Below are 27,237 nucleotides of genomic sequence, written 5' to 3' on the forward strand. Positions count from 1 at the left end.
CAAGGCAAGTCAGTGCTAATTAAACAGGGTCATTAGCCAGTGTATGGAATTTTGCCTAAAGAGAAGATTTAGGAATTTATACAGGGAAGGGTTTGGGGTTAGAATTACTGGTAAAGGTTTGTATCTTAAATAAGATATAATGTAGCCTTTTTATACCAGTGAAAAGGCTAAATACCCAGTTTGAACTTAAAGATAATTTTTTGGGCATATCTTAGTTTTGGTCTTTAAATAAGAAAAGTCCTGTATTCAACCTATAAAACTGTGCCCTAAAGCCAGGACAAAACCTTCCTGTCATGCTGTCCTGGAATTCGGGCAGCATACGTAGAGTAAAGAAGGGAGCTAGGAAATTAAAATGTAATTTTCACAAGCGTGATTCTGTCATAGCTCTTATTTTCTTTATATGGAATACAAATACTGATATAGAGTAAAGATTTTTCTATTTTGCATTTTTGTGCTCTTTGATACATTTATTGAGGTCAAATGAAATTTGATATAGTAGGATTTATTATGAAATGCTCTCTGAATACAACTCCATAATTACTGAGCTACATGGTAGTGCATAAAGCTGTAAAACTGTTTAGCCAGACAAGCAATTTATATGTTACATCAAGGTGTGTATGGCAAAGAATATTACTTTAATTGGGAGCTAAGATGTAGTAGCCTTAAATCTGAAGAGCTATATGTTTAACATAATGCCGTGAGGCTTTGAAATAAGATACCTAAACTGGGGAGATGCAGCTTTTAGAATATATAACAATTAGACATTATTTTCTGACCATGGATACTAAATACTGTTTTTGAAAGAAAGCACAGAATGCAAAGCAGGTGAAAGGGCAAAACCTCTCAACATTGTACAGTACTAGAAAAGAGGCAAACTTATTTCTTCTAGTTCTTTGTTTAAAAGAAAAAATAAAAGGGAAAAAAGTCAAGAGAAAGGAAAACCATTAACCACAGTTTGGTGGAAGCAGCGACGAGGCAAATTCACAATGAAGTTACGTCTTCGGCGTGCTATTAGCATCTGAGAAAAGAGATTTGGTGGATTTTTACTGAATTTTCTCAGATTGCAGATTTGGAATGAGGTTAGAGGTGGGTGGCTGTGTGGGTACCAGCACACCACCAGGAGTGAAAAACAAATTCTTCTTGGCATACATTTGCTCCCTGTCTGATCATAGGCTCTCTTCTGTTTAGCAGGTTCAGGGTCACATGCCTCCGCTCATGATCCCAATTTTTCCACATGACCAGCGGACCCTGGCAGCAGCTGCTGCTGCCCAACAGGGATTCCTCTTCCCCCCTGGAATAACATACAAACCAGGTAAGTAGAGAGGGATTTAACATTCTTTTGGAAATGCTCAGATCTGCATGTTTTTGCTTAGTACTCCAACAAACACAGGAACATGTGAGGGAACTATGAATAAAAATATCATAAAAGCTTATTTTAAAGTAAAATTAGAATTGGGAAGAGCGGGCATTGTAATAAACTAATTGGTTGCTAAAAACTTTTACTTTCTCTTCTTCCACTTGAATTTGTCTTGAATTCACAGGTAAGATACTACTTTCCCTGGGGACTACAATGTTTTTGTCAGCTCTCTCTCATACTTTTGCTGTGAATAATTGTTTTTTGGTTAAAGATCCTTTTCTCCTTGTGAGAACTGTTATACTCTGGGAAAGTGATCACATACAGTATAAAATGTTATTGTTTGTTGTCAGACTTCTCTTAGAAAAATAGTTAAAACTAGACTGATTTAATTAGCTTACCACTAATAGGTAAAATTGTTTTTGATTTTCATCTAAATAATGAAGTATTCAGTATTTTTTCATTCATTTTTAAACCTCAAAAAACAGGTCATGTAACCTTGCAGTGAAATATGTTTTAAGATGATTTAGCAAATGTTATGATTTTTCTTTTTTCCTCTGAGTTTACTGGACTCCTGGGGAATTCAATTAGGTTCATAATGGTTTGAAGCTTCTTTCAGAACCTCCTTGTAAACAGGGCTTTAAATGTTTAAAGATATGTTGCCAAAGGAATCCAATGTAAGAAGATAGTCAAGTAAATAAAAGTCAACCTTAATTTCATTTGTGCATTCTTTGTAAGTGACCTCAGCTCAGAAGTAGTGACCTTGTTATACTCATTAATAATTTCTGTGTCAAGTTCTTTTTAACATATTAACCTGATTATATTAACCATCAAATCTGAGTACAACAAATCTGCGTGCAGCAGTTTCTTTGTGTATATGTTTTATAAAGTGAACAAAGGCATTTTAATATGCTTAAAGCAATAATAAAATATAAATCACTTTACTAAAATTCTGGAGAACTGAGCTTACTAAATAGCATAAAAACAAGCCTAGTGCATTTTAGCATCTGTTTTAATTGCTTGTTGCCATTGATTACTCTTTTGTATTTGATAGAGAACTTCCTTCTTTGTAAGAAAAGGTAGGATGTCTGTGGCAAAACACGAATGATTCAAGGAGTAGAGATGTTAATGAGATTGGCGAGTTTAAGGGCTGTCTGAAAATTCCTCACATATAAATGAATCAAACTCATTACCCAAAGGTTTTTGGATACCTGAGAGAAAATTATGTCATTCAAATTGTTAAAAATTCATTTTTCTGGAGCATGATTTTTAGAACAAGTTATACTTACCTATGAAATTGGCATATTTTTTTCAGAGAATTTTTTTTTTCAGTGCAGTGGTTCAGTCTTCCTGTGATCTCTATAAGTCATTCTAAACTACTTCTTCATTTCGACTTCCTTTGGAAGTAAACCAAGTTTACTGTTCTATTCTGAATTTGAGTTTGACACTCCTGTACCAGTCCCAGAAATATTTTAAATGAACTATATGTGGAAATTCTCTATTTGACTTCAGTGTTTTCAAAGTTAAATTTATGCACATTTCAAAATCAGGTATCCATCTTATTTTCTGTTAGACGTAGACATCTTGTAACTATATTACTTGCCTAATTTTGTTGAAACAATACTGCCACTTTTCATGGAGGAAGATATTGTTATATATATAGTGATTTTAGACCATTTTTCAAAAGTCTTCTCAAACAGCATTAATGGGATTATAATATGTAACTGAGAAAAACAGAAATTGTGACAATATTGTGCAGAAATTAGTTACTTCCATTGAACAAAGGACAGCTTAGAGTTAGTGTCCTGGGATAACAAAGCCGTATTTGATTATGTTGGTTAAACTCTGTTGGATAAGGCAGGACAATGGGTTTGGAGATGTAGGAAGAGTTTTAATTACAAGGAAGGTGGGTAAAAAAAAGTGTTTACTTTCGTGTGACTCCTAAATTATGTCAGACAATTTAATTAATCAGAACTCTAATTCTTTCAGTATTTTGGCTAACCTAGGCTTTATTACATATGAAAAATATGTAAAATTGATTAAAATTATATGTTCTTATGCTATTAGTAGAGAAATTGCATCCTCAGGAGACTTAATCTATGCAGTGTTTTTATCGTTCACATGAATTAGGTGAAGAGACTGCTAGTGGACTGGAAACTGGACAAGTACAATACAACTTATTTTTGCCCCAAACTGAGCTATGGTAACTTCACTTGAAATGTATATGAGGGCTGGGCGTGATGGCGCATGCCTGTAATCCCAGCACTTTGGGAGGCTGAGAGGTGCGAGGATCACTCGAGCCCAGGAGTTCAAGACCAGCCTGGACAACATAGTGAGCCCTTGTCTCTAAAAAGATTAAAAAGTTAGTGAAGAATGGTGGTGTGCACCTGTAGTCCTAGCTACTCAGGAGGCTGATGTGGGAAGATTGCTTGAGCCCGGTAGGTTGAGGCAGCAGTGAGCCATGATTCTGCCACAGCACTCCAGTCTTAGCGGCAGAGTAAGACCCTATCTCAAAATAAAATAAAAGAAAAGAAAAAGAAAAATGTATGTGAGACAACAATGACTAAAGTTTTGAAAGAAAATATTGAATTGGTGGCATAAATTTATATTCTGGTTCCCTAAACAACAGGATGAACAAGTGCTACCTTGGTCTTTATAAATTAAAAAAAATAAATTTCCTTTTTTTTCCCCTTTCCATTTTCCCGTATCTGAAATGATTTCATGGTATTTCTGCCTTCAGCTGACTGAATAATTGTCTTGATTTCTAGAGAGCAAAGACTACCTTGGGGGGACGTTCACTGTTTGTTAAAGTTGACTGTTTCTGAATCCATGTGAAGACAGTGTAAGCAAATATATTTAGGGTTATAGGCCTTCACTCCCCACCCCATGATTTGAAATGTACCTATGGGCATTTCAGAGTCCCAGCATGTAGTAAACACTAGGCAAGCTCTCCCACCTCAGTGGGTTGCTGAGGGGGCATGTTGCCCACAGGGATTGTTCAGCTCCAGGACTGCATCTTTCAGATTGTTCTCTCTAGAAATACTTTATTGAGTTTTAATCCCTATTTTTTTTTTTTTTTTTTTTTTTTTTTTTTTTTTTTTTTTTAGTATTTTACAGGTTCTATAATTAGAGACACATTTCTTTTTTTTTGAGACGGAGTCTCGCTCTGTCACCCAGGCTGGAGTGCTGTGGCCGGATCTCAGCTCACTGCAAGCACCGCCTCCCGGGTTCACGCCATTCTCCTGCCTCAGCCTCCCGAGTAGCTGGGACTATAGGCGCCCGCCACCTCGCCCGGCTAGTTTTTTGTATTTTTTAGTAGAGACGGGGTTTCACCGTGTTAGCCAGGATGGTCTCGATATCCTGACCTCGTGATCCGCCCGTCTCGGCCTCCCAAAGTGCTGGGATTACAGGCGTGAGCCACCGCGCCCGGCGAGACACATTTCTTGATAGGAACTCATCATCAGAGCCCAGAACATAAACCACAGACTTTTGGTTGCTTTGCTCTTTCACATTGCGATACAGAGAGGTGCAGCAATCAAGAGTAAGAGATACGTTTGAGCACAAATGTTGGAGAAAATTAAAAGATAAAGCCTCTTTCACAGTTGCTGATGTGTATATCAGATCAAGATCAGCTTGCCTGAAAAGCAGAAATGATGAGTAGCCCCCTTCATACTTCAGACTTGACTTAGCTGACCCATTGCTTTATGTAGTTGGAATTTTTTATATGATTGCTGCTAGAAAGCACACTTTAAGTTTCCTAAGAGGTCCTAGGAACAGGATGTCTGCCTGCTCCTGGGTCTTCCATTTACTCACTAGTTATAATATGATAATATATGATAATAATAACAGCTAAAGCTTACTGATTGGTTACTGTGCCAAATACTATGCTAAATATTTCACATCAATTATTTTGTTTCATCCTTACTTGAACATGTAATTTAATCTTGCTGAACCTCAAATTTTTGTCATCTAAGAAATGTGTCATGATTTGTTCACTACTCAATGTGGATGTGAAAATTAAATTTGGTAAAATATATAAAAGTTCTCTGAAAATGATAAAGCACTAAGATTGGGAGTAAAGTCTGATGGTGAAACTGAGTAAATTTAGCCCGTTAAACTACATCCTTATCCTTTGGAAATGCAGTCTAAAAGCTGAGTGTTAGACTGAGTCATAGTATCCCTCTGCTCAACGACCAAAAACAATTTTACAAGTATACCTAATACTTCTTTTTTATTGCAGTAAAATATATGTAATATAATATTTATTATTTTAGCCATTTGTAAGTATATAACTCAGTGGCATTAATACATTTTCAATATCATATAACCAACACCACAATCCATACCCAAAACTTTTTCATCATACCCAACAAAAATGCTGTAGCCATTAAATAACTCTCTCTATCCCTCTACCCTTAGTCTCTGGTAATCTCTATTCTATTATCTTTCTCTGTGAATTTCCCTATTGTAGGTACTTCATATAATTGGAATAATACAATATTTATCTATCTATATCTGGCTTATTTCGGTAAGCATAGCATTTCAAGGTCCATCCATATTGTAGCATATGTTAAAATATAATTTTATTGCTGAATAATATTCCATTGTGTATATATACCATATTTTGTTTATCTGTTCATCTGTTGATAGGCACTTAGTTTGTTTCTACCTTTTGGCTATTATGAATAATACTTCTATGAACATGGTTATAGAAATGTTTGTTAGAGTCCCCACTTTCAGTCCCTTCGGATATATACCTGTGAGTTGAATTAATGGATCACATGAAGTTCTATGGCTACTGTTTTCCACAGTAGCCATGCCATTTTATATTCCCACCAGAAATGTAAGGGGATTCCAATGTCTTCACATTCTTGCTAACACTTGTTATTTTCAATTAAATTTTTTTATTATTATCCCAGTAGGTGTGAAGTGGTATCTCATTGCGGTTTTGATTTACATTTGCTTAATGATTGATGATGCTGATCATCTTTTCATGTGCTTATTGGCCATTTGGATATCTCCTGTGGAAAACTGTCTATTTAAGTAGTTTGCCCATTTTTGAGTTGGGATTTTTGTTGTTGTTGAGTTTCAGTTCTTTGTGTACTGTGGATATTAATACCTTATCAGATACATGATTTGCAAATATTTTCTCCCATTCTGTAATTTGTCTTTTGGCATTCTTAATAGTATCTTTAATACACTAAAGTTCTTAATTTTGATAGAGTCCAATTTATCCATTTTTCCCATTGGTGCCTGTGGTTTTGATGTTATATCAATGAAATCATTGCCAAATTCAATGTCATAAAGATTTATCACTATGTTTTCTTCCAAGGGTTTTATTTTTTTAGCTTCTAAGTTTATGTCTTTGATCCATGTCTTTGATCCATTTGAGTTGACTTTTGTATATTGTGTAAGGTGGAACCTTTTTCTGTTGTTTTACATCTTTTGCACGTGGATGTCCAATTTTCCCCACACCATTTGTTGATAAGACTATCCCTTCCCCCGTTCAATGGTTTTTGCACCTTTGTCAAAAATCAATTGACTATATATGTAAAGGTTTTAATTTTGAGCTTTCTATTATATTTCATTGGTAGATATATATATACACACACAGATATATATGCATATCTCTTTCTCTCTCTCTCCTTATGCCAGTACCATCCTGTTTTAATTGCTGTAGCTTTGTGGTAAAATATGAACTGTGAGCTTTCCAACTTTCTTCTTCTTTTTCAAGATTGTTTTAGTTATTAGGACCTCTTGTAATTCCATATTAATTTGTGAATTGGCTTTTCCATTTCTGTGAAATAAGTTGTTGTAATTTTGATAGGGATTGCTTTGAATCTGCAGGTTGCTTTGGGTAGTATTGCCATCTTAACAGTGTTAAATCTTCCTACCCATGAGCACAGATGCTTTTCCATTTATTTATGTCATCTTTAATTTCTTTCAAAAATGTTTTATAGTTTTCAATGTACAAATCTTTCACCTCCTTGGTTAGATTTATCCATAAGTGTTTAGTTCTTTTTAATACTTTTGTAAATGAAATTGTTTTCTTAATTTTCTTTTGGGTTGTTTGTTGCTGATGTTTAGAAACACAGCTGATATTTGTGTGTTAAGCTTATACTCTGCAACTTTGCTGAATTTATTAACTCTGGTAGCTTTCTCAGGGATTTTATGGGATTTTCTATATATAGGACTGTGTCATTTGCAAATACAAATAGTTTTACCTCTCCCTTACCAATTTGGATACATTTTATTTCTTTTTCTTGTCTAATAGCAGTGGCTAGCACTTCCACTAAAGGTTGAATAGCAGCAGTGAAAGTGAGCATTATTGTCTTGTTCTGGATCTTAAGGGGAAAGCTTTCAGTCTTTCACCCTTGAATATGATGTTAGTTGTGGATGTTTGTTTGTTTGTTTGTTTAACAAGCAGGGTCTAGCTCTGTTGTCCAGGCTGGAATTAAGAGGTATGATCATAGTTCACTGAGGCTTTGAACTCCTGGGTTCAAGCAATCTTTCTACCTCAGCCTCCCAAGTAGCTGGGACTATAGGCACGTGCCACCACACTTGGCCAGCTGTAGGCTTTTTATAAATAGGTTTCATCATGCCAAGGTCTTTTTCCTCTATTACTAGTTTTCTAAGAATTTTTATGATGGAATATTAGATTTTTGTCAGATGCCTATTCTGTGTCAATTGAGATGATCATGTTGGTTTTTTTCCCCTTTGTTCTGTTAATGTAATGCTTGACACTGATTTGATCCCTTGCATTCTTGGGATAAATTCCACTTTGCCTTGGTAAGTAATTCTTTTAATATGCCATTGGATTTGTTTTGCTAATACTTTGTTGAGGATTTTTATATCTATATTTATATGGGATAGTGGACTGTAACTTTCTTTTCCTGTGATATCGTTATCTGGTTTTGGTATCAAGATAATGTTAGCCTTATAAAATGAATTAGAAGTGTTCCTTCCTCTTCATTTTTTTTTGTAAGAGTTTGATAAGGATTGGTATTAATTTTTCTTTAAACATTTGGCAGAATCCGTTGGTAAAGCCATCTAGGTCAGGGCATTTCCTCATTGAGCGGTCTTTGATTATTGATTCACTGTCTGTACTTGTTATAGGTCTGTTGAGGTTTCCTATTGCTTCTTGAGTTGGGTAATTTGCATGTTTTAAGGAATTTGTCCATTTCTTCTAGGTGTTGAATTGGTTAATGTATAATTATTATGACTGTGTAATTATTCAGGACTTCTTTTTAATTTCTTTGTTTTAGTTAGCATTTATTGAGCACCATTTATTTTCCAAGATACTCCCCAACCTGTGTATGTGTGTGTGTGTAATCTCATTTAATTTTCATAACAACTCTTAGATATAAGTGGTAATAAATGGTATCATCTCTGTTTTATTAAAAGAAAATAAGAAATTGATACTCAAAAAAGCTAACTTTTCCAAGAGTTCCACATCTAGAAATAGTGGAGATAGAATTCAGACTGAAGTTCTCTGATATGATACTTCATACTCTTGGGGCCTTTGTCTCAAGAAAATCTGATCTTAAGAAAATCTGATCTTTTGTGGTGAATAAAATTTGTTTTTTACATGTGGTGCTGTGCAAACGAAATCTTGTAAAGCCACTCATTTCTGTCTCTTCCAGAGTATTTCAAAGCAGAGATATGAACTGCTATTGTAATACTTGATTATTTAAATATAGATCTACTTAGAATCAAAGCATTACTGAGGTTCTTCAGAAAAGCACCCTAATTTTTAAATCAGAGTGTTGGGGTCCAGGAAGAAAATATGTCCAGCTGTGTAAGCTAACCTAGTTTTTTAAAGGTCAATAATTTTAACTGTGTTCTCCTCTGTACATGGAGGCTATATCACTGATGAGCTGTCATGAAGGCATGAACTTTGAAGGTTTATTTTTTTATTTTTTATTTTTATTGTGTTATTTTTATTTTTTTTTCATTTTTAAAATTTCAATAGTGGTGATTTCTGAGATTTTGGTGTACCCATCACCCAAGCAGTGTACACTGTACCCAATGTGTAGTCTGTTATACCTCGCCATCCCCCAGCCTTTCCCCCAATCCCCAAAGTTCAATGTATCATTCTTATGCCTTTGCATTCCTCATTGCTTAACTTTCACATGTGAGTGAGAATACGATGTTTGGTTTTCCATTTCTGAGTTACTACACTTAGAATAATAGTCTCCAATTCCATCCAGGTTTCTGTGAATGCCGTTATTTCATTCCCTTTTATGGCTGAGTACTATTCCATGGTGTGTGTATGTGTATATATATATATGTATATATATATTCCATGGTGTGTGTGTGTGTGTGTGTGTGTGTGTATAAAATATCCATGTGTTAATTGATGAGCATTTGGGCTGCTTCCATATTTTTGCAATTGTAAAAATTTTGCTGCTATAAGCATGCATGTGCAAGTATCTTTTTCATGTAATGACTTCTTTTCCTCTGGGTAGATACCTAGTAGTGGGATTGCTGGATCAAGCAGTAGGTCTACTTTTAGTTCTTTAAGGACTCTTCACTGTCTTTTTCATAGTGTTTGTACTAGTTTACATTCCCACCAACAGTGTAAAAGTGTTCCCTTTTCACCACATCCATGCCAATATCATTATTTATTGATTTTTTTTTTTTAGTATGACCATTCTTGTAGGAGTGAGGTGGTATTGCATTGTGGTTTTGATTTGCACTTCCCTGACAATTAGTGATGCTGAGCATTTTTTAAAGTATGATCATTGGCCATTTGTTTATCTTCCTTTGAGAATTGTCTATTCATGTCCTTAACCCACTTTTTAATGGGATTTTTTTTGTTTTTGTTTTGTTTTGTTGTTTTTTTGTTTGTTTGTTTTTGCTGATTTGTTTGAGTTCTTTGTAGATTCTGGATATCAGTTCTTTGTTGGATATGTAGATTGTGAAGATTCTCTCCCACTCTGTCGTTGTCTGTTAACTCTGCTGATTATTTCTTTTGTTATGCAGAAGCTTTTTAGTTTAATTAAGTCGCATCTATTTATCTTTGCTTTTGTTGCATTTGCTTTTGGGTTCTTGGTCATGAATTCTTTGCCTACGTCAATGTCTAGAAGGGTTTTTTCCAATGTTATCTTCTAGAATCTTTATGATTTCAGGTCTTATATTTAAGTATTTGATCCATCTTGAGCTGAATTTTTTATAAGGTGAGAGATGGGGATCCAGATTCATTCTTCTACATACGGCTTGCCAATTATCCCAGCATCATTTGTTGAATTGGGTGTCTTTCCCCATTTTATGTTTTTGTCTGCTTTGTTGAAGATCAGTTGGCTGTAAGTATTTGGCTTTATTTCTGGGTTCTCTATTCTGTTCCGTTGGTCTTTGTGCCTATTTTCACACCAGTACCATGCTGTTTTGGTGACTATGGCCTTATAGTATAGTTTGCAGTCAAGTAATGTGATGCCTCCAGATTTGTTCTTTTTGCTTAGTCTGTCTTTGGCTATGCAGGCTCGTTTTGGCTTCATATATATTTTAGGATTCTTTTTACTAGTTCTTTGAAGAATGATGGTGGTATTTTTATGGGAACCACATTGAATTTGTAGATTGCTTTTGGCAGTATAGTCATTTTTAAAATATTGATCCTACCCAACCATGAGCATGGAATGTTTCCATTTGTTTATATCATCTATGATTTCTTTCAGCAGTGTTTTGTAGTTTTCCTTGTAGAGTTCTTTCACATCTTTGGTTAGGTATATTCCTAAGTATTTTATTTTATTTTATTGCAGCTATTGTGAAAGGGGTTGAATTCTTGATTTGATTCTCAGCTTGGTCACTATTGGTGTATAGCAGAGCTACTAAGTTGTGTACATTAATTTTGTATCCTGAAACTTTGCTGAATTCATTTACCAGTTATAGGAGCTTTTTGGATGAGTCTTTAGGATTTCCTAGGTATACAATCATATCATGAGCAAACAGCGACACTTTGACTTCCTCTTTACCGATTTGGAGCCCCTATTTTCTTTCTGTTGTCTGATTGCTCTTCCTAGGACTTCCAGTACTATGTTGAATGGAAGTGGTTAAAGTGGGCATCCTTGTCCTGTTCCAGTTCTTAGGGAGAATGCTTTCAACTCTTCCTCATTCACTATAATGTTCGCTGTGTGTTTGTTGTAGATGGCTTTTATTACTTTAAGGTATGTCCTTTCTATGCTAATTTTGCTAAGGGTTTTAATCACCAAGGGATGTTGGGATTTTGTTAAATGCTTTTTCTGCATCTGTTGAGATGATCATGTGAGTTTTGTTTTTAATTCTGTTTATGTGGTGTATCATGTTTATTGATTTACATATGTTAAGCCATCCCTGCATCCCTAGTATGAAACTGAAGATTTTTAAAATCGATTTTATGTAATGGGGATGAATTTACATGAGTTCATTCACACTCACTTATTTAATTGCCATTGTGACAAATTCCACAGATTTTCAGATGATTGGTTAAGGGTTTGGATGCAACTGTGAAATAAGTGAAAAAAGTAAGGTTGAGCCTTGATTCTTAGCTTTCTTAAAGGTAGAAAAAACACTGCAGATGATCTTAGAAGAAATTCTGAGGTCAAGACTCTTTTCATCATTGATCTATTCTTTGATGAGTACAGAAGGAGAAATTTAGCAGGAGAAATAACAACATAGTGATCTCAGCAATATATATTATAATCCTTGCTAATTTTTTCATTTGTCCTCAGGACAAATTAAAACTTTTGTTTTACTTTTAGAATTCTAAATGTGTCACCTATTACCTGCTAACATTTACTGCAGTGTGGTTTCGCATAAAGACAAATTCAGATTTATGGCATTCCCTCGGAGTATAGAGGAATTGTAATATTTTGCTATACCAAATGCATGCATCCAGGCAAGATCTATGCTAAGTGGTATGTTCAAGTTTGCAACAGTGGTTGTGATTCAAATGTGTTCATATTATAACAAGAATGGCTATAGCTCATAAAGGTGGGCTCTACAGTTGTTTGGCAATTTATTATCATTTATGTTGCTAGCACATAATAATTTTTGAGTTAGTTAGGGATGTGTAACATATTTTTCTTCTGTTTTGGAGGCTGGGAAATGAGGTATGAGACTGAATTCCTACTTTGGGGCAGTTATTGAAGAATCTTTTGAGTCCTGTCTTCTAGTTCTGTTTTTTTTTGTTTCTTTTATTGTTGTTTTTTTTGTTTTTGTTTTTGTTTTTCCTCTCTCTACTCCTTCCAAACTTTCTAAATCATTTCTTCAATGTGTTAATGTCTGAAGTTACTATCTCAGGATACTGCAACTATCCAAGTCCTTTGTCTTTCTGAAGAATGAAAGTAAATTGACAGACTTTTACTCATGGGATTTTTGGCTATTTTTAAAAGGTAGACTTTATATCTGAAGTATTCAAATTAAAAGTATTCTTGCAGGAGGTAGCCTGAATCTAATGGGTTGTAGGTTCTTAGTACAAACACCCCTTCTCCTGCCATTAAGTTTTACTAATTTTCTGCTTCATGTCAGTTTCTATGAAAATTTAAGAATTTATTTTCTCTCATTTAGGGACTCTTGCTGTTTTGATTCCAAAGGAATGCTGCCTATTCTGACAAGTGAAACTAATGTTAAGCAAATTTTCCATAAGTTTTAAATCCTACTTTGTCTTTGTTCTGTACTCTTAAGATAAAAGCCATCAGTTGAAATATTTACAAAGCTGGAAAACTGGATTTACAGAATGGACATTATTTTTCAAATTGGTTTTTGAAAGTTGTCTTCTTACACTAGAGGTAGCAAGGGCCAGATTACAGTAGGACATAAAGCCAACCAGTTTCAACAAGCTTCCCCTTCCATGTACAAATTTTAAAAGAATGGGTCCTCATGAAAGCATTTCAAATCCAGAGACAAATTTGAAAAAAATTGCTACAACATGTTGACTGATTCCTTGCCAAGTCAGGCGCTGAGAACTTTTTCTTGATTGACTTACACAGAGAATTAGAGCCGCATAGGGGAAACGTGTAACTTTGTTATTAAAAAAACTAAACTTTACAATACCCTTAAATCCCTCTCCCTCTTAAATTTTTCTTTTCTACTTGTAATCCCCCTCTTCTTCTGCCTCATCTTTTACCCCTCCTGCCTTTTCCTTGTTCTCTTTTTTCTAATCATTCTGTTATATACTCTGTTGCTCTAATGTATTCATTTTTACTTTTAATGTTGAAACAATGATATGTTATGGAGAAATAGCTTTCTAAAGATTATATTCAGATATACAGATTCAAAGAAGGATAAAAGTTAAAAATGTTTTTAAAATATGCCTGTCAGCAGTGGAAAGAAAGCTGTTTGTAGCCAGCAGGTGAGCTGGAAAGTACTATAGGGTGTGGTAGAGATAGTAATAAATTAACTGGCAAGCCAAAAACTGTAAAAAAAAAAAAAAAAAGCTATTTCATAGCATAGAAGCATGACAGCTATGAAAAAAGGTGTGCCCCAGGGAATTCTTTTAGAGTTTGATTTTTTTTAAAATATGTTTGACATGAAAAATGTTTTAGTACAAATAAAGCAACTGGTATTAAACTTACAGGGAGGGTGGTTGTGGTTTAGAGTTAGTATGAATAATGCATGATATTTAAAGAAAGAACGGCTCTAAAATGTTCCAGGAGGCAGTCCATGTCAATGGTTAGAATGGTGATTTTTTCCCCCTATTTTTGAAGCATCATTAATTCAGCATCGTTTTGTGATTTTTTAAAACTTGTATCTACCAAAGAATTACTATTTGACTTAGATTAGGATATTCTTCCTTCAGATAATTTAGTTTAAATATCAAGAAGATCAGTAGAATTATTTAAGCATAAAGTGACAGTCATTTACTATAAAAAATAATTTGGCCTAGTTATCTTTCTTAAAAAGCCCATATAGTACTGCAAACCAAAATCAACCTCATGGAAGGAGAAAAACAAGATCAGATATTTTGAACATTACTCCGTAGGAGACCAGCACAATATAATGTTAGTGAATGCATTGTAGCAGCGCTCCATATGCAATCAGAAGCCAATTGTTACTGGACTGTGTACAAGCACACACTGTGCTCAATGGTCTGATGAGGTATTATGGATATGATGCAAAGAGACTGTGTAGATTAGAAGCTAACAATTTGTTAAAAGTGAAAGCAACTTAACATTTACATTGGGCCAGCTGAGTAGCATTTCATATGGCAAGCAGGATGAGTTCCCAGGAACCAGAGTCACCAGGAAAGCTCCAGGTGTTAGTGTCCATACCCCCTACCCCCAAAAAAAGTTTTCTTGCTTTCCAGTTGACTACCTTTACTGAGATTCTTTCTAGTCTGTCTATTCATTATTACATTCAGCTTTCAGTGTGGAAAGTTCATGCAAAACAGCATGATTATTATAAATGTCAAAAATGTGTGGAGGAACAGGCTATTAAAATATAGCCTAGAGATAGTACATAACACTGACTTTAAATAAGTAGCTGAAGCCAAAGTGATACTCCATTAAATCACTGATATTGTGAAATTTATCCACACATACTAATTTTTATTTCAGTTACCACCATCATGATATGTTCCTCCTTACTTTATTTTAGCTCTTCAGGTTACTGCACACAGTTCTTAGGTCACAGAAGGTACTTCCATGTCCCTTTTTAGGAATGATCTGGAGTTAGAAACACATTAAGATATGGCATTCATCTTTGCTGAACCATACTCAATCTTTACCAGGCGTTTAGTACAGATATTCCATGTAAAATGTGTGGTTATTTAATCAAAGCATCATCAAAATATGTCTGATAAGTGCTTAGTATGCATGATTCTTTACTGGGATCCACCAGTTCAGTACCAGAGGTTAATCCAGACAAACATGGTTTCTACACTTAGGGGGATACCAGACATTTCACAGAATACTGGAAGATAAGATTAGCTGTCCTCTTGGTCCTATCATATTGAAGAGGTTGTGTTTTTTAATTTTTAAACTTTTTTAATAAATAAAGTTTAGAATTATGAGCAGTCAATAGCTCAGAGCCCTTTTTGGACTCTAATACTCTGCCTTGCCTACCAAGCCAAAACTTTTTGTTGTTCTAATATAAAAGCCTCAATGCTTTCCCAGTGTATTGAGTGTCAGCCTGGCTTTAAGATATTTTTTTTACTCTTAAAAAATGATGTATTACAAGATTCGTAATGGAGTGAACATGCTTGAATTGCACATTTAATTTTTTTAACATCACATTCATGTTTTGCCAGTTTGCCTACCAGCTATCTGTTAACAAAAAGTTCCAAGGCAGCACTGCAAGTCTGTGCCCAACTAAGCCTTTTGTTTCTGCAGATGTTTGGGCTTAGAGCAATGTTGTAAAGCTCAGGCAATCCAAGGACCATGTTTGTACTTGTCTGCCGCAATTCCCTGTGCATTGTCTAAACCTGTATGCATTGTTCTTTCCGACAGGTGATAACTACCCCGTACAGTTCATTCCATCAACAATGGCAGCTGCTGCTGCTTCTGGACTCAGCCCTTTACAGCTCCAGGTAAGTGCCAGAAGAAAAAAATGTGGGATATGAGCCAGTACTTTAGTGGAAAACTGCTAACCAGCTGTATGCTAAATAATGACCTGAATGTTAAATAATTTTTTAAGCATAGCCCAGAAGGATTAACACCTTATGTGCTTACCATAATGCAAATAGAAGAGAAAACTGCCAGTTTCAATATTTTTAAAGGAAAAAAATCACATTATGACTTAATACTATGTATTCTCTATCAGATGAGTGAATAGTTTTACAATTTCAATGGCTAGTTGTTACTGCATACACGTTAGGTTTTTCCTTGTCAGTTTTTCATCTGTGTCTCCACTTATGTCCAGATTAGCTTTTACATATAAAAATTGAAACAAAAAATGATGTTGGATATTTTCTCCTTCTTGTAGCTCATAAAATAAGGGATTGTTATTCTCAAATTACATGATAATTATTTTGTAAATTGTGAATGCATTGCTCCTTAATATGTGTATCCTCATCCTTTCTAGGGTCAAAAGTCAGGGCATGGTGTCTTATAAATTTTGCATTGGTGTTTCTTATTTATAAAACTAAACTTGGGGGGAAAGTGTTTTGGAAACTGATTGAAAAATCATTTACACCTTATCTTCTTCACAGTAAAGTGAGTTTGGAATAGGAATAGGTCGTCATTTTACCCTTCTACTACTACCACTTGAATGGGAGGTTGACTTGGAATATGAATGTTTATTTGTATTAATAAAAACAAAAAGCTGAGATCATTAAAATAAGTCAAACATTCAGTATATGGATATTTAGAGAATATAAGATAATCAACAACTTGATTTCAATATAGTAGAAAGTTTTATTAAAGATAGTTTTCATTCGTAAAATATACTGTAATTATTTTTGAGTTTTCTTAAATAATCTACAAAATAGCATCTGGTGAAGCATTTTTATTTTCGTGTTGCTAATCTCTATGTGACTTGAACATAAAAAGTGTACAACTATTGTCCCATGAAAAAACATCATTTTGAATGTTTCCAATTGGATCTGCAAATAAAGAATTTTTGCAACACTTTCAGAAATTTTGTCATGAGTCATGATCCAGGAAGTCATAAAGATGTAACCCATTAAGGGCTGTGTAGCAGAGCTAGAAATTTTGCCTAAGAGTAGCAGCAACCTCACCTCTCTTGCAAACCTTCACCTTTCACACTACTAATACTGAAACCTACTATAGTTGGTGCAAGTCTAAAAAGAACCCTCACTATTATAAACCTAATTTATTTCTTCTTTTCCTATAGCTGTGCTATTGAGTATCTTCTTGAGTCAGAGGCAGAAACAAGAAATCAGTGCCACTGTTTGATACTATAACCAAATTTCTGTAAAAAAAAGAAACTGAGTCTTAAACTTTCTACTTTCTATTTTTTGATGTGGTCAATACCCTGGATTTAGAAACATGTATTCTGTTTCATGAGTTCTGACAGTATGTTTTGTCTTTTTTTTTTTTTCTGAATATGCTACTAAACAGAAGGGTCATGTCTCCCACCCACAAATTAACCCAAGGCTAAAGGGCCTAAGTGACCGTTTTGGCAGGAATTTGGACACCTTTGAACATGGTGGTGGCCACTCTTACAACCACAAACAGAATGAGGTATGAATGCTTCCATTGGTGCTTCGTTGGGCTGGGGACTGGATTGTTCAGTCATACTCTAGGCTTTTTTTAAAAAAAAAAAAATGTGGCAAACACTCAACCTAAACACTAAACTTAATCTTTCCCTTTTTCTCATTCCTAAGGAGGCTCTTGTTTTGCTCGTTTTCTTTCAGAGAATAAAGCAAATCCCAAAGCAATGCCCCTGAATTAAGGTTGTTCTTTGCCATATCTATTCAGGCAAAAGCTTTACATTTTAAGTGTCTTCAAAACCATCTTTCTCTCCTCACTCTTTTATCTTTTCTTATGTATAGCGTTGTATAGTATTTTTTAAAAATACTTAAACATTAAAAAATTATTTGACCGTAGAATAACTCTATAAATTTGATCAAATATAATTCTGCTTGTATAGATAAAACAGCTGAGGTTTGGAGAGGTCAAGTTATTTAACCAAGGCTATAAAATATTCATTGAGTCAAGGTTATTGCCCAGGATTTCTAATTCTACATACTCCGTTTTCTCAGAATGAAGTAGGGGTGGGTGCCTGGGCCTGGATGGTTGCTTTTTCCCAGACAAACTTCTGCAGTATTCTTTTCACATTTCACCTTCCAGTAGAGTCCGTTGTTGTTTTGTTGGGATATTCTTACCACTTGAGAGAAGATGGCTTATGAAAACCAAGACCTTTTCTTCTACAGGAACCCAGTCCTCCTCTCTTCAATTTCATGCTTAATTCCCTTTTCTGCATCACTGGAGTCCCTCACTGGGACTATCATATTGGAGAATTTCCAGCTACCTGTTGAATTTTTAAAAAGTGGATACAGTTTACCTCAAACTGAAACACACTTTAATTCTCTGGGTTAGATATAATAGAAAATTTTATATTCTAACCTAGGATGGGAAACTCAATCCAAAAATGAAAATAATTGCATCTAGCAAGATGTACATTTAGATTTTGATGGCCCTGCTGGTCTGTATAGCTCAAACACTATGTAGTCAATAAAAGGTCCCTTTGACATTACCTTTTCTGCTGCTTGTGAATTTACCTTTTTGAAAAATGATAGGGAATGATTACTCCTAAGAAGAAGGAAGAGACAAGACCAAAGACCCCCTTGGAAGTAGCCTAAGGTAGAATTCCAGAGCTTGTTAACTGCCTCCCTCTTTTCTTTTGCTTTGACATAAGAGGTAGACAGGGGTTTCCACTCAGATATAATTAGACACAGACTATCAGAGTATCTCCTGTCTTCTATATAGGCAAAAGAAATTTCTAAGGCTGTCTTTTGGCTGTAGAGTGAGTACCACATTTCTAGGCATTCTGACAATCTACTATGCCTAGGAGAGCTAAAAAGAGATGACTGGACATTAGGAACAAGTTTATATGTGTGATGACAATTAGCAAGCTTATCTACTTAGGACAGTGATCTTGAGAAGCTTTTAAATGCCTGGAAGAATGAGAAATCAGGTAGCCTTGGCTCAAACTGAAGACTTCCTGTCCTGCTGGACTTTTCTGTTTCCTCTCCTGGTGGACTTTTCTTTCTCTCCTGTTGGACTTTCCTGTTGGACTTTTTTGTTGGATTTTCTGTTGAGGTGTTGTGTTCTATCCCATCAATCTTCCCTTAGCCAGGTTTCTACCCAGTCTTTTCTTTTGCTTAATTTTTCACTTAGATCGGCTTCTTTCCCACCCCCCACTCCCAACCCCCACACCATCACCGATCCCTGATGTATCAAATCTGGCTTCTGTTGGGTTTCTGGAAACCATGATGTCATACATATGAGTGCCAGAGCTGTGTAGTGCCCTAGTGATACTGATCTAGAAGCACAACATATGTCACGTGTCTGTCACTTTAATTAGGCTAAACAAGGAAACTATTAATTCAAGAGCCTTCATAGCTTTGCAGTTTAAATTTGGATGCTTTGATAGTTTCCTCAGTTTTTATTTACTCTTGCTGTGTTCTATTGCCTCCTATTTTTGCAGCTTTTCCCTGCATGTCAGGAAACCTTTGATCTATTTGCTTATGTGGACACTGGTTAGAAAAGATTAACCTTGTATAAAAGGCAGGTTTCCCAAACTTTCCTAGTATGAGTGTAGCATGTTTATTGGGACTTCCGTGAATAGCATAGTAGACACCCATATCTAAGCTGCTAGATAGTAACATTTTAAATCTTGAGCAAGGGTAGAGGGATATTTTAATAATATATCGGTTTATTGCTATTAAAATCTGCTTTCTTTTCTAGCTAGGGTCTTCTCCCCTCCTTTGACAAGCTAAAATGTCACAGTTCTGTCAACAAACATGATCATGATAAAGTATTGCTACTTAGAAAACATTACAACAATATTAACTGGTTTTATTTCTAAACAGAGATTCTTAGGAGGAAAAGCTTTTAACACATATACACCCCCACCCCACTGCATGCGTTACTCAGAACTGGTGCTCTCTACTTCATGTTACAGTTAATTTGTCCTTCAAAGGTTGTCATTTCTAAAATTAATTAGGCTGGGTAAATCTTAACAACATTTGGTATATATTAAGTATACCCTGAAATTGTGTTACCAAGTAGAGACAAGTTATTTAAAATGGAAAGACTCTCCTTATATTAGCATATGCCATTACTTTCTTTCTTTAAAATAAGGAAGATTCCGTAAAGATCATTTTTTAAAATACTACTGTGCTGTTCTAAGGCTTGGTTTTCTCTGCCTCAGGGGCACAATATTAGGAGAAAGAAGGCCAAAGAGTGCTATTTTTAGTTGAACAGTTCAGCAGATGCAAGCATGAATACTCATATATCTGAAGGTTGAGGGGTTTGAACCATTAATTGTGATAATGTATTTAACCCTGGGAACAATCAGAAACTGCAACTCTAAGGTTACAATGCTTTTGACCTTTAGAGAACAGAGGGCACTTGCTACAGTAAACAATATATTATGTTGCTGCTTATTCCAATTCTCTCACCCATATAAATTTCAGGACCAGTTGCCATTTGCTTTCTTCAGCTATGTTAGAATTGGTCCTTAAGTAAGTCAAAAAGAATGTTAGGGAAAGGGAACCAGTATAATGAGGCAGTCATGTAAATTTAGCCTTTAAATAGCAATGATGTTACATTGTTTCTGAAGAAATATTGTCGTGGGAACTAAGCTCTGGATGACTTTTTTTTTTTAATGAAAAAGGGGCTTCAGTGTATTTATTCATTTATATGGTTACTTTCAATATGATAGATCCTTAATTTTGTTTCATTTTGTTTTGTTTTTAATGGGGAGTAGTGTTGCCTCATAGTTGTAGCTTACATTAAACAAAATCTGGTACCATATGCAAAGTGATCCACCTGCCTCATGCCTTCTTATTAAATGATGCATGCTTCTCTGTAGCAAATACAGCAGTTAAATATCACACAGCTTAAGAATTTCTAATTAAAATATCTCCATGTGTCAGCGTATTGGTAATGTATTATTTTAATCCATTTATTTTGTTTATGAAACAGTGACATATGTTTAGATTGTGAAATATATGAGCCTTAAAAATCACTTTATTGAAGAAAATTAATTCCTACAATACTGTCTCGGTAATGTGTTCACTCACCCAGTCAGTCACTGGCGGCACTGCCAGTCTTAATGTTGGGTAGACATCAAGACTTACCAGTTACATCCACATGACAGTCTTGGAAAGAAGCATCTCAGTTCTTTTTCCTAGCATCAGATAATAGGGTTATTCTTACTGTTTTTTTCTTATTAATTCAAACCTGCTCCCCCCAAAACACTTTTCTTGCCTTTTTAAAAAAAATACAATGAAGGATGGGGCTGAGTATATGTATAAGGGATTGTGAAAGACCAATCAAAATTAAAACAAGCTAGTTACCTTTTCAAAGTTATAGACATAGTAATTTGTTTGTCAGCAGGAAGATGTTTGGGTCAGCCCTGAGATAAAGTGACTGTCAGCAGTTATTCCTCCAAGACGAGTAATTTCACTCAATGTATTACTGACAGATTGCTCACTTCTCTGAATCACCAGAGAAAACAAACTTAATATTGTTGCAGGCAGAGTTTCTGTCTTCATTAGCTTCAGAGAATGATTTTTATCTAGCATTCAAAGTTCATCAAGCTTTAGTTGGAACATATTTTAACATACTAGTTCTTATTACGATAGTATGTATAGTAGCCTGAATGAAAGAATTGTATATGAAAATTTAAAAATATCAATATAAATACATTTTCACTGTTATTTGATGAGTATTATGTGTAGTTTAGGGGAGATTTGAGGAAAGGAATATAGTTAGAGTCTTAAAGCACTAAGAAAACCTATCAACCATAGTTATTCTTAAATGAAACTACTGAAGTCTTGCCAAGTTTGCAAAGATGGAGGAGAACAATTGAAGTTTTTGCAAAAGTGAGTACAAGCACATATTTTATTTAAATGATATTGTCAATTTTTGTTCTACAAATTGAAAGTAAAGAAGTGCCCATCAGAATTGAGAATGCTGTATTTCTATTTCTTTTGCAGCCTGAGTCTTTATGATGTCGTATTTAGAGGCTCTGCACTGTCTGTTGTACCCTGTCTTCTTATCTGCAATTGCAAAGATGCCTCAGTGCTGTGGGGGAATGGGAGGGTGATTGAGTTAGCTTTGCTGGGCAGTCTTGGAAAGTTGCAATTTCTAATAGAGAAGAGGGTTGAATAAATAGTTGATTAGGGTGACCTATTACTGACTACCCAATGGAGAAAGAGGAATGCACTGATTCAAAGCTTGTTTTGAGGATGCCAACCATGGGGCTCTGCTTTGAAGAGAATGCATGCTTTTCTCTTAATCAGCCTTCACTCACCCTTCTGACTCTTTTCTTGATTTTTAAGAGTGTGGTGGAATTTGGGAGGACCATTACAGCTAGGCTTAGATGAGCTGTAGGCTAATGGAATGAACTCCATTTATGGAATTAGAACTTTGGATTAGAGTTTCCACTATAACTTTGTTGCTCTGTTGTCTTGCACTGTTACAAAATACCTCCCTTTGCAGTTGTTTTTATTGTAAAAAGAGTATAATATACATTCTCAGGGTTCTTATAAATGATAAATGCAATAATAAAGCATGTATTAGATTTCCACAAATGTCTCTTGAACCGTCATCAGAATAGACAAAACTTTTCAGTATCCCCAATAAGCAGTCAATTCTACTCTAGATTTGTTGTCTAAAGTACTTCTGATGGGTGGGTCTAACCTATTAGAGTGTAAGTTACTGAATTCAGGGAGTTTTTGTCTCTTTTGTTTACTGTGGAATCCTTAGCATTGCCTGGCACAGTATTTGGCAAAATGGATGAATTAATCCATTTCATCTTTGGTGGACATCTGGGACCCAAGCTTCTTTGAAAACATTTTTTTTTTTTCCAGAAAATGTTTTGTTGAGTGCTCTGTCTATAAGAGAGAGACACTCTTTTGTGTCAACAATTTTTCTGGATAGGCTTCTTCAGAAAAAGTATGGGTATCAAGTGAATCCTAATGGAGGCTAAACAAATACAGGTAGATTAAGGAAGGATGCCAAATATAAAGGCAATTCCGAATGCTTAGAAATCTAGCTTGTCATTGTAGTCAGTGAAGCAGAAGTTTATATCCACCCTCAAATTAAAACATTGGATAAACTGGATTTTCTTTTGGAAATTTGCTTTTTAATTGGTTTTAAAGTAATACCTAAAAGTTCAGATAGTTGGCTCTTCTCACATCAGCTCTGTTAATCACTGTGTTTAAGTTGATTGGTGGGATAGTCAGCTTTACTCAAAACCAATGTAGTCCTCTCTCTCTCCTGATACAAGATTTTTGTCAACAGTCATTTAGCTCTAGCCCCACTAATTAATCCACTCAATATGCAGCTTCCAGTGTGTGAACACATGTAATTACATTTACATAGATTTCTTATAACATGTGATTATTTCTAAAATAATGACAGGTATTTTTATTCTTGTTTTACCAAACTGAAGTTTTAAAATATTTTTGGTTGACATTATGTATCATATATCTGCATGTATGTGTATGTTGTAATGAGCTATGTTGGAATTCTGAGAGATGATGTGATTAAGGATACATTAGAAAGTTTGAAAGCAAAACATTCTTGCATTTTAGAAAATGCTTCACTTCTGTTTCCAACTATGGAATAAGTCAGGATACTGAACATTTAGGAAATTTATATCAGAAAAATATATGATAAAATATTTGACCTTCCAGGTAACAGAATAGGCAGAACAGGAGAAAGACATTTTTTATAATATTTTAACTAAAAGAGATTGATAAGCTGAAGTTGGATGGATTTTCCTCACTTCTGACCACTAGAGCTGGCACATAGTTATTACTGTTCTGCCAGTTCCTCTTTTCTATTTTATTTGTAGAAGAGTTCATATGCTACAGGTAAACTCAGGGAAAATTTATAGTGATTTAAACTCAACGTACTGATTTGAAAACATCTTGCTTTATTTTAGCTGTTCTGGATTATAAAGATTAGGATAATAACTGGATTCTCTTCTGTATCTTCCCAAGCTTAAATGGCATTAATAAAGGATTCTTTTCTCAATTGTATGTAAATAAAAAACACTAAATATGTGTCAGGTGCTATGTGGGTACTATGTGGACTTAAAAAAATTATTGTATATGTTCCTATCTTTCATTCTTCTCTTATAATTGATGACAGCAGCAGAATCATATTGAGTCAAATTGAGAGGAACTAATTTAATGTTTTCCCCCCAGTTTTCTAAACATGAATTCTTTGATACCGATATTCATTCAATGCATATTTAACCAAGTATTTGCATTTCCATTTAATGGACTAAGAAATGGAACCGAGTTAGAACCAAATAAATTTCCTAAGGCCTCTCTGTTCATATTCATTTGGAGAAGCAAAGATTCAAAGAAGAATTCTTAATTTCCAATAAACTTCATTCAGTTCATTTCTCACTGTGTGTTTCTCTTATAACACCAGCTACCATACCTGTAGCTAACAGGCTACAGGTTGATGTTACAATGTCTATATTAACCTCGACCATAATCCTTGATGCCTTGTCAGCAATTCCGCTAGAGCTATTGGCCTTGAATGGTATGAACTAAAACAAAAGTAAATAAGTGATAGATATGTATGAAAAATTTATTGCTTCACATATATCCATGTATTTGACTATTTCAAACTATACAAAGTACAAGCATACAGTGTTCATTTGAAGCCAGTTTGAAATAGAGCTGCTGTCACCCTACATATTCCCTATCAAGTTTTCCCTCTAATTTATCTACTCATTTAAATTAAAGAAAGAATGAAGTATTACATCCTTTTAAAATTCTTCTTGCTTGAAATCACACATGTTAGCTTTGAATGTGACTGTTGGAATAACTTAACACTTATTGTATCCTTAGAGTTGTGTCAAAATCTACATTTAAAAGAGAGTTTATAAATGATCATGCTCAAGAAATTTGAAAAAGGCAGCATACTACATGATTCCAACTATGTGACATTCTGGAAAGGGCACAGCTATGGAGGCAGTAAAAATATCAGTGGGTGCCAGGGGTTTAGGGTGAGGAGAGGGGTGAAAAGGCAGAGCACAGAAGATTTTTAGTGAACTATTATGTAGTGAAAGTATTCTGTATGAGAGTATAATGGTAGATACACGTCATTATACATTTGTCCAAACACATAAAATGTACAACGCCGAGAGTGAACCCTAATGTAAACTCTGGACTTTAGGTGATTATAATGTGTCAATGTAGGCTCATCAATTGTAACAAATATACCGCTCAAGTAGGGGCTGTTTATAATGGGGGAGATTGTACATGTATGGGAGCATGGAGTATATGGGAAATCCCTTTACTTTCCTCTTAATTTTGCTGCAAACCTAAAACTACCCCCAAAAAAAGTATTTTAAAAAGTTTGCAAGCAAATCGACACAATAAATTTAATTCAATTACTCAGCAAAAAAATTTTTTAGCACCTATTATATGCCAGGTTCTGTACTAGACAGCAGTCTTCAGCTGAGGGCAACTTTCCCCACCCCCGCCCTGCCCCACAAGGGTTTGCTTGACCATGTCTAGAGGGTGAGGATACTGCTGAACACCCTGCAAAGCACAGAACAGCCACCCACAACAAAGAATTATCCAGTGTAAAATTCCAATAGTGCCAAGATTGAGAACACCTATTTTACGTACTGGGGACATATCAATGAATAAAACAAAGTCCCCGCCCTCCAAGAATTTACCTTCTAGTGGGAGAAGAGAAAATAAGGAAAGGAATATATAATAAAGAAATGGGACTGCAAGTCTTACTCATCTTAACAGAAATATCTTCACCTATCCCATCTGCCTCAATTTGGATGGGGAAAATTTTTTAAATTAAGACCTCTTAGACTGTTTATCCTCAATATTTTTTCTTCACTTTGATCTTTAAAACTAAAAATTTTATTCTAGTCAGTCACCTCCAACTAGAACAGTCACAACTCTCTTCATTAGTATTAAGTACATCATGTACTCAGGCTGTCAATGAAGGAATATTATTTTTTACTTTAATAGTATATAAGCCTGTCTTTCACAGTGAAGTAAATATGAAATTTGGTGAGAACCTGGGAACTGTTCATTAGGTTTTACAGGATGTTAGTTACTGAAATCTCATAGGATGAATGAAATCATTCTTAGCTACACTTGATGTGTAAATTGGATATTACAAAGGAGACTGAATTTCTTTCTAAAACAAAATGTTTTAAAAGAAACATGAGTAGTATTAATATTATATGTGTACACATATATACATACATATATGTATACAAGTACAGATACATACCTATTTTATAGCCTTTTACAGTTTTAAAAACAATTTATATTTAGCCTTTGTATAAATGTTTTAATATTATTCTCATATTTTGGAAGAAAAAAGTGAAGCTCAGAAGAGTTAAGTGACTTGGGCAAGATTACTATTCTAGTAAACAAAATAGGACTGTAATACATGGTTTAAGTGTATTTTAAATTTTACCTCTTGGTCAGGATTCTTGGCATTAAGCTCTGTTGACTGGTATGTAGGAATAGAAGCTTTCTTGTATAATTTATTCTCTTGTTATAATATTCAAGTGAATTAAAGGCAACTTAATTAAATTATAAAAGAGAAAAATTTCAAAGTCAGTATGACATTCTCAGAATCCCAAAGAGTTCACGTATTTTTCAGATTTCCAGTTAATATCCAGAAGAAACGTCAAGACTAAGAGAATTTAATGAGGAGTAGAACTACTATGATAAAAACTGTCTTATCTTATTCTGTGGCTTTCCTTTAGGAAAATGTTTAGTATGTTTTTGCTGAATGCCAGAGCCCTGTTTTTTTGAGTTTCTGGGCCTGTCTTATAGTTTCAAAGTTTTGATGAGTCTCCTGGAGTATCTGGGGAGGTCTATCCTTGCCCATCCCTAGTCTGAGATGCACTCTGAGCATGTTCAGCAGGTTGCATGCCAGCATATGAAGCAGATGTTTGACCATACTGGAATGGAGCGCCTGCTGCATTAGGAGCTGGGTATTCCTCTTGACATCTGGACATTGCTGGGTCACGATGCCTGCCTCAGGCCAGGAGGCTTCAGGAACTGTGGGGCAGAGAGCACAGAGTGCTTGCTGCTCTTTAAGCGATTAGTGCACTGAAGCAGCAGTAATGTTGAATTATCGCTTGGCTGCTTTCTTCTCAGGAATCTTGGGACAATAGGAGAGTCAAGAAGGAGCATTTACAGTAAAGTCATGTTCAGAGAGACAAGACTAATTATAGAGTATTAAAGAGCTTTATTTTAAATGATT

The 27,237-nt window shown here is 34.9% G+C and overlaps 1 protein-coding gene across 50 annotated transcripts in view; it reads left to right on the forward strand.

The window, feature by feature from the left end:
* The window catches only part of SOX6 (SRY-box transcription factor 6), a 660,184-nt gene that overhangs the window by 509,621 nt on the left and 123,326 nt on the right, over window positions 1-27,237 (forward strand). For 16 of the 50 annotated variants that reach the window (XM_015114789.3, XM_015114788.3, XM_028833622.2 and 13 more), the window contains 3 exons: window positions 1,189-1,312; window positions 15,778-15,857; window positions 17,350-17,472. In XM_015114789.3, coding sequence (XP_014970275.1) covers window positions 1,189-1,312; window positions 15,778-15,857; window positions 17,350-17,472 — 327 coding nt within the window. The remainder of the gene's footprint in view (window positions 1-1,188; window positions 1,313-15,777; window positions 15,858-17,349; window positions 17,473-27,237) is intronic. The other 34 variants (XM_077963255.1, XM_077963268.1, XM_077963254.1 and 31 more) reach the window with 3 other exon arrangements.

This window comes from Macaca mulatta, chromosome 14, assembly GCF_049350105.2.
Source record: "Macaca mulatta isolate MMU2019108-1 chromosome 14, T2T-MMU8v2.0, whole genome shotgun sequence".
Lineage (NCBI taxonomy): Eukaryota > Metazoa > Chordata > Mammalia > Primates > Cercopithecidae > Macaca > Macaca mulatta.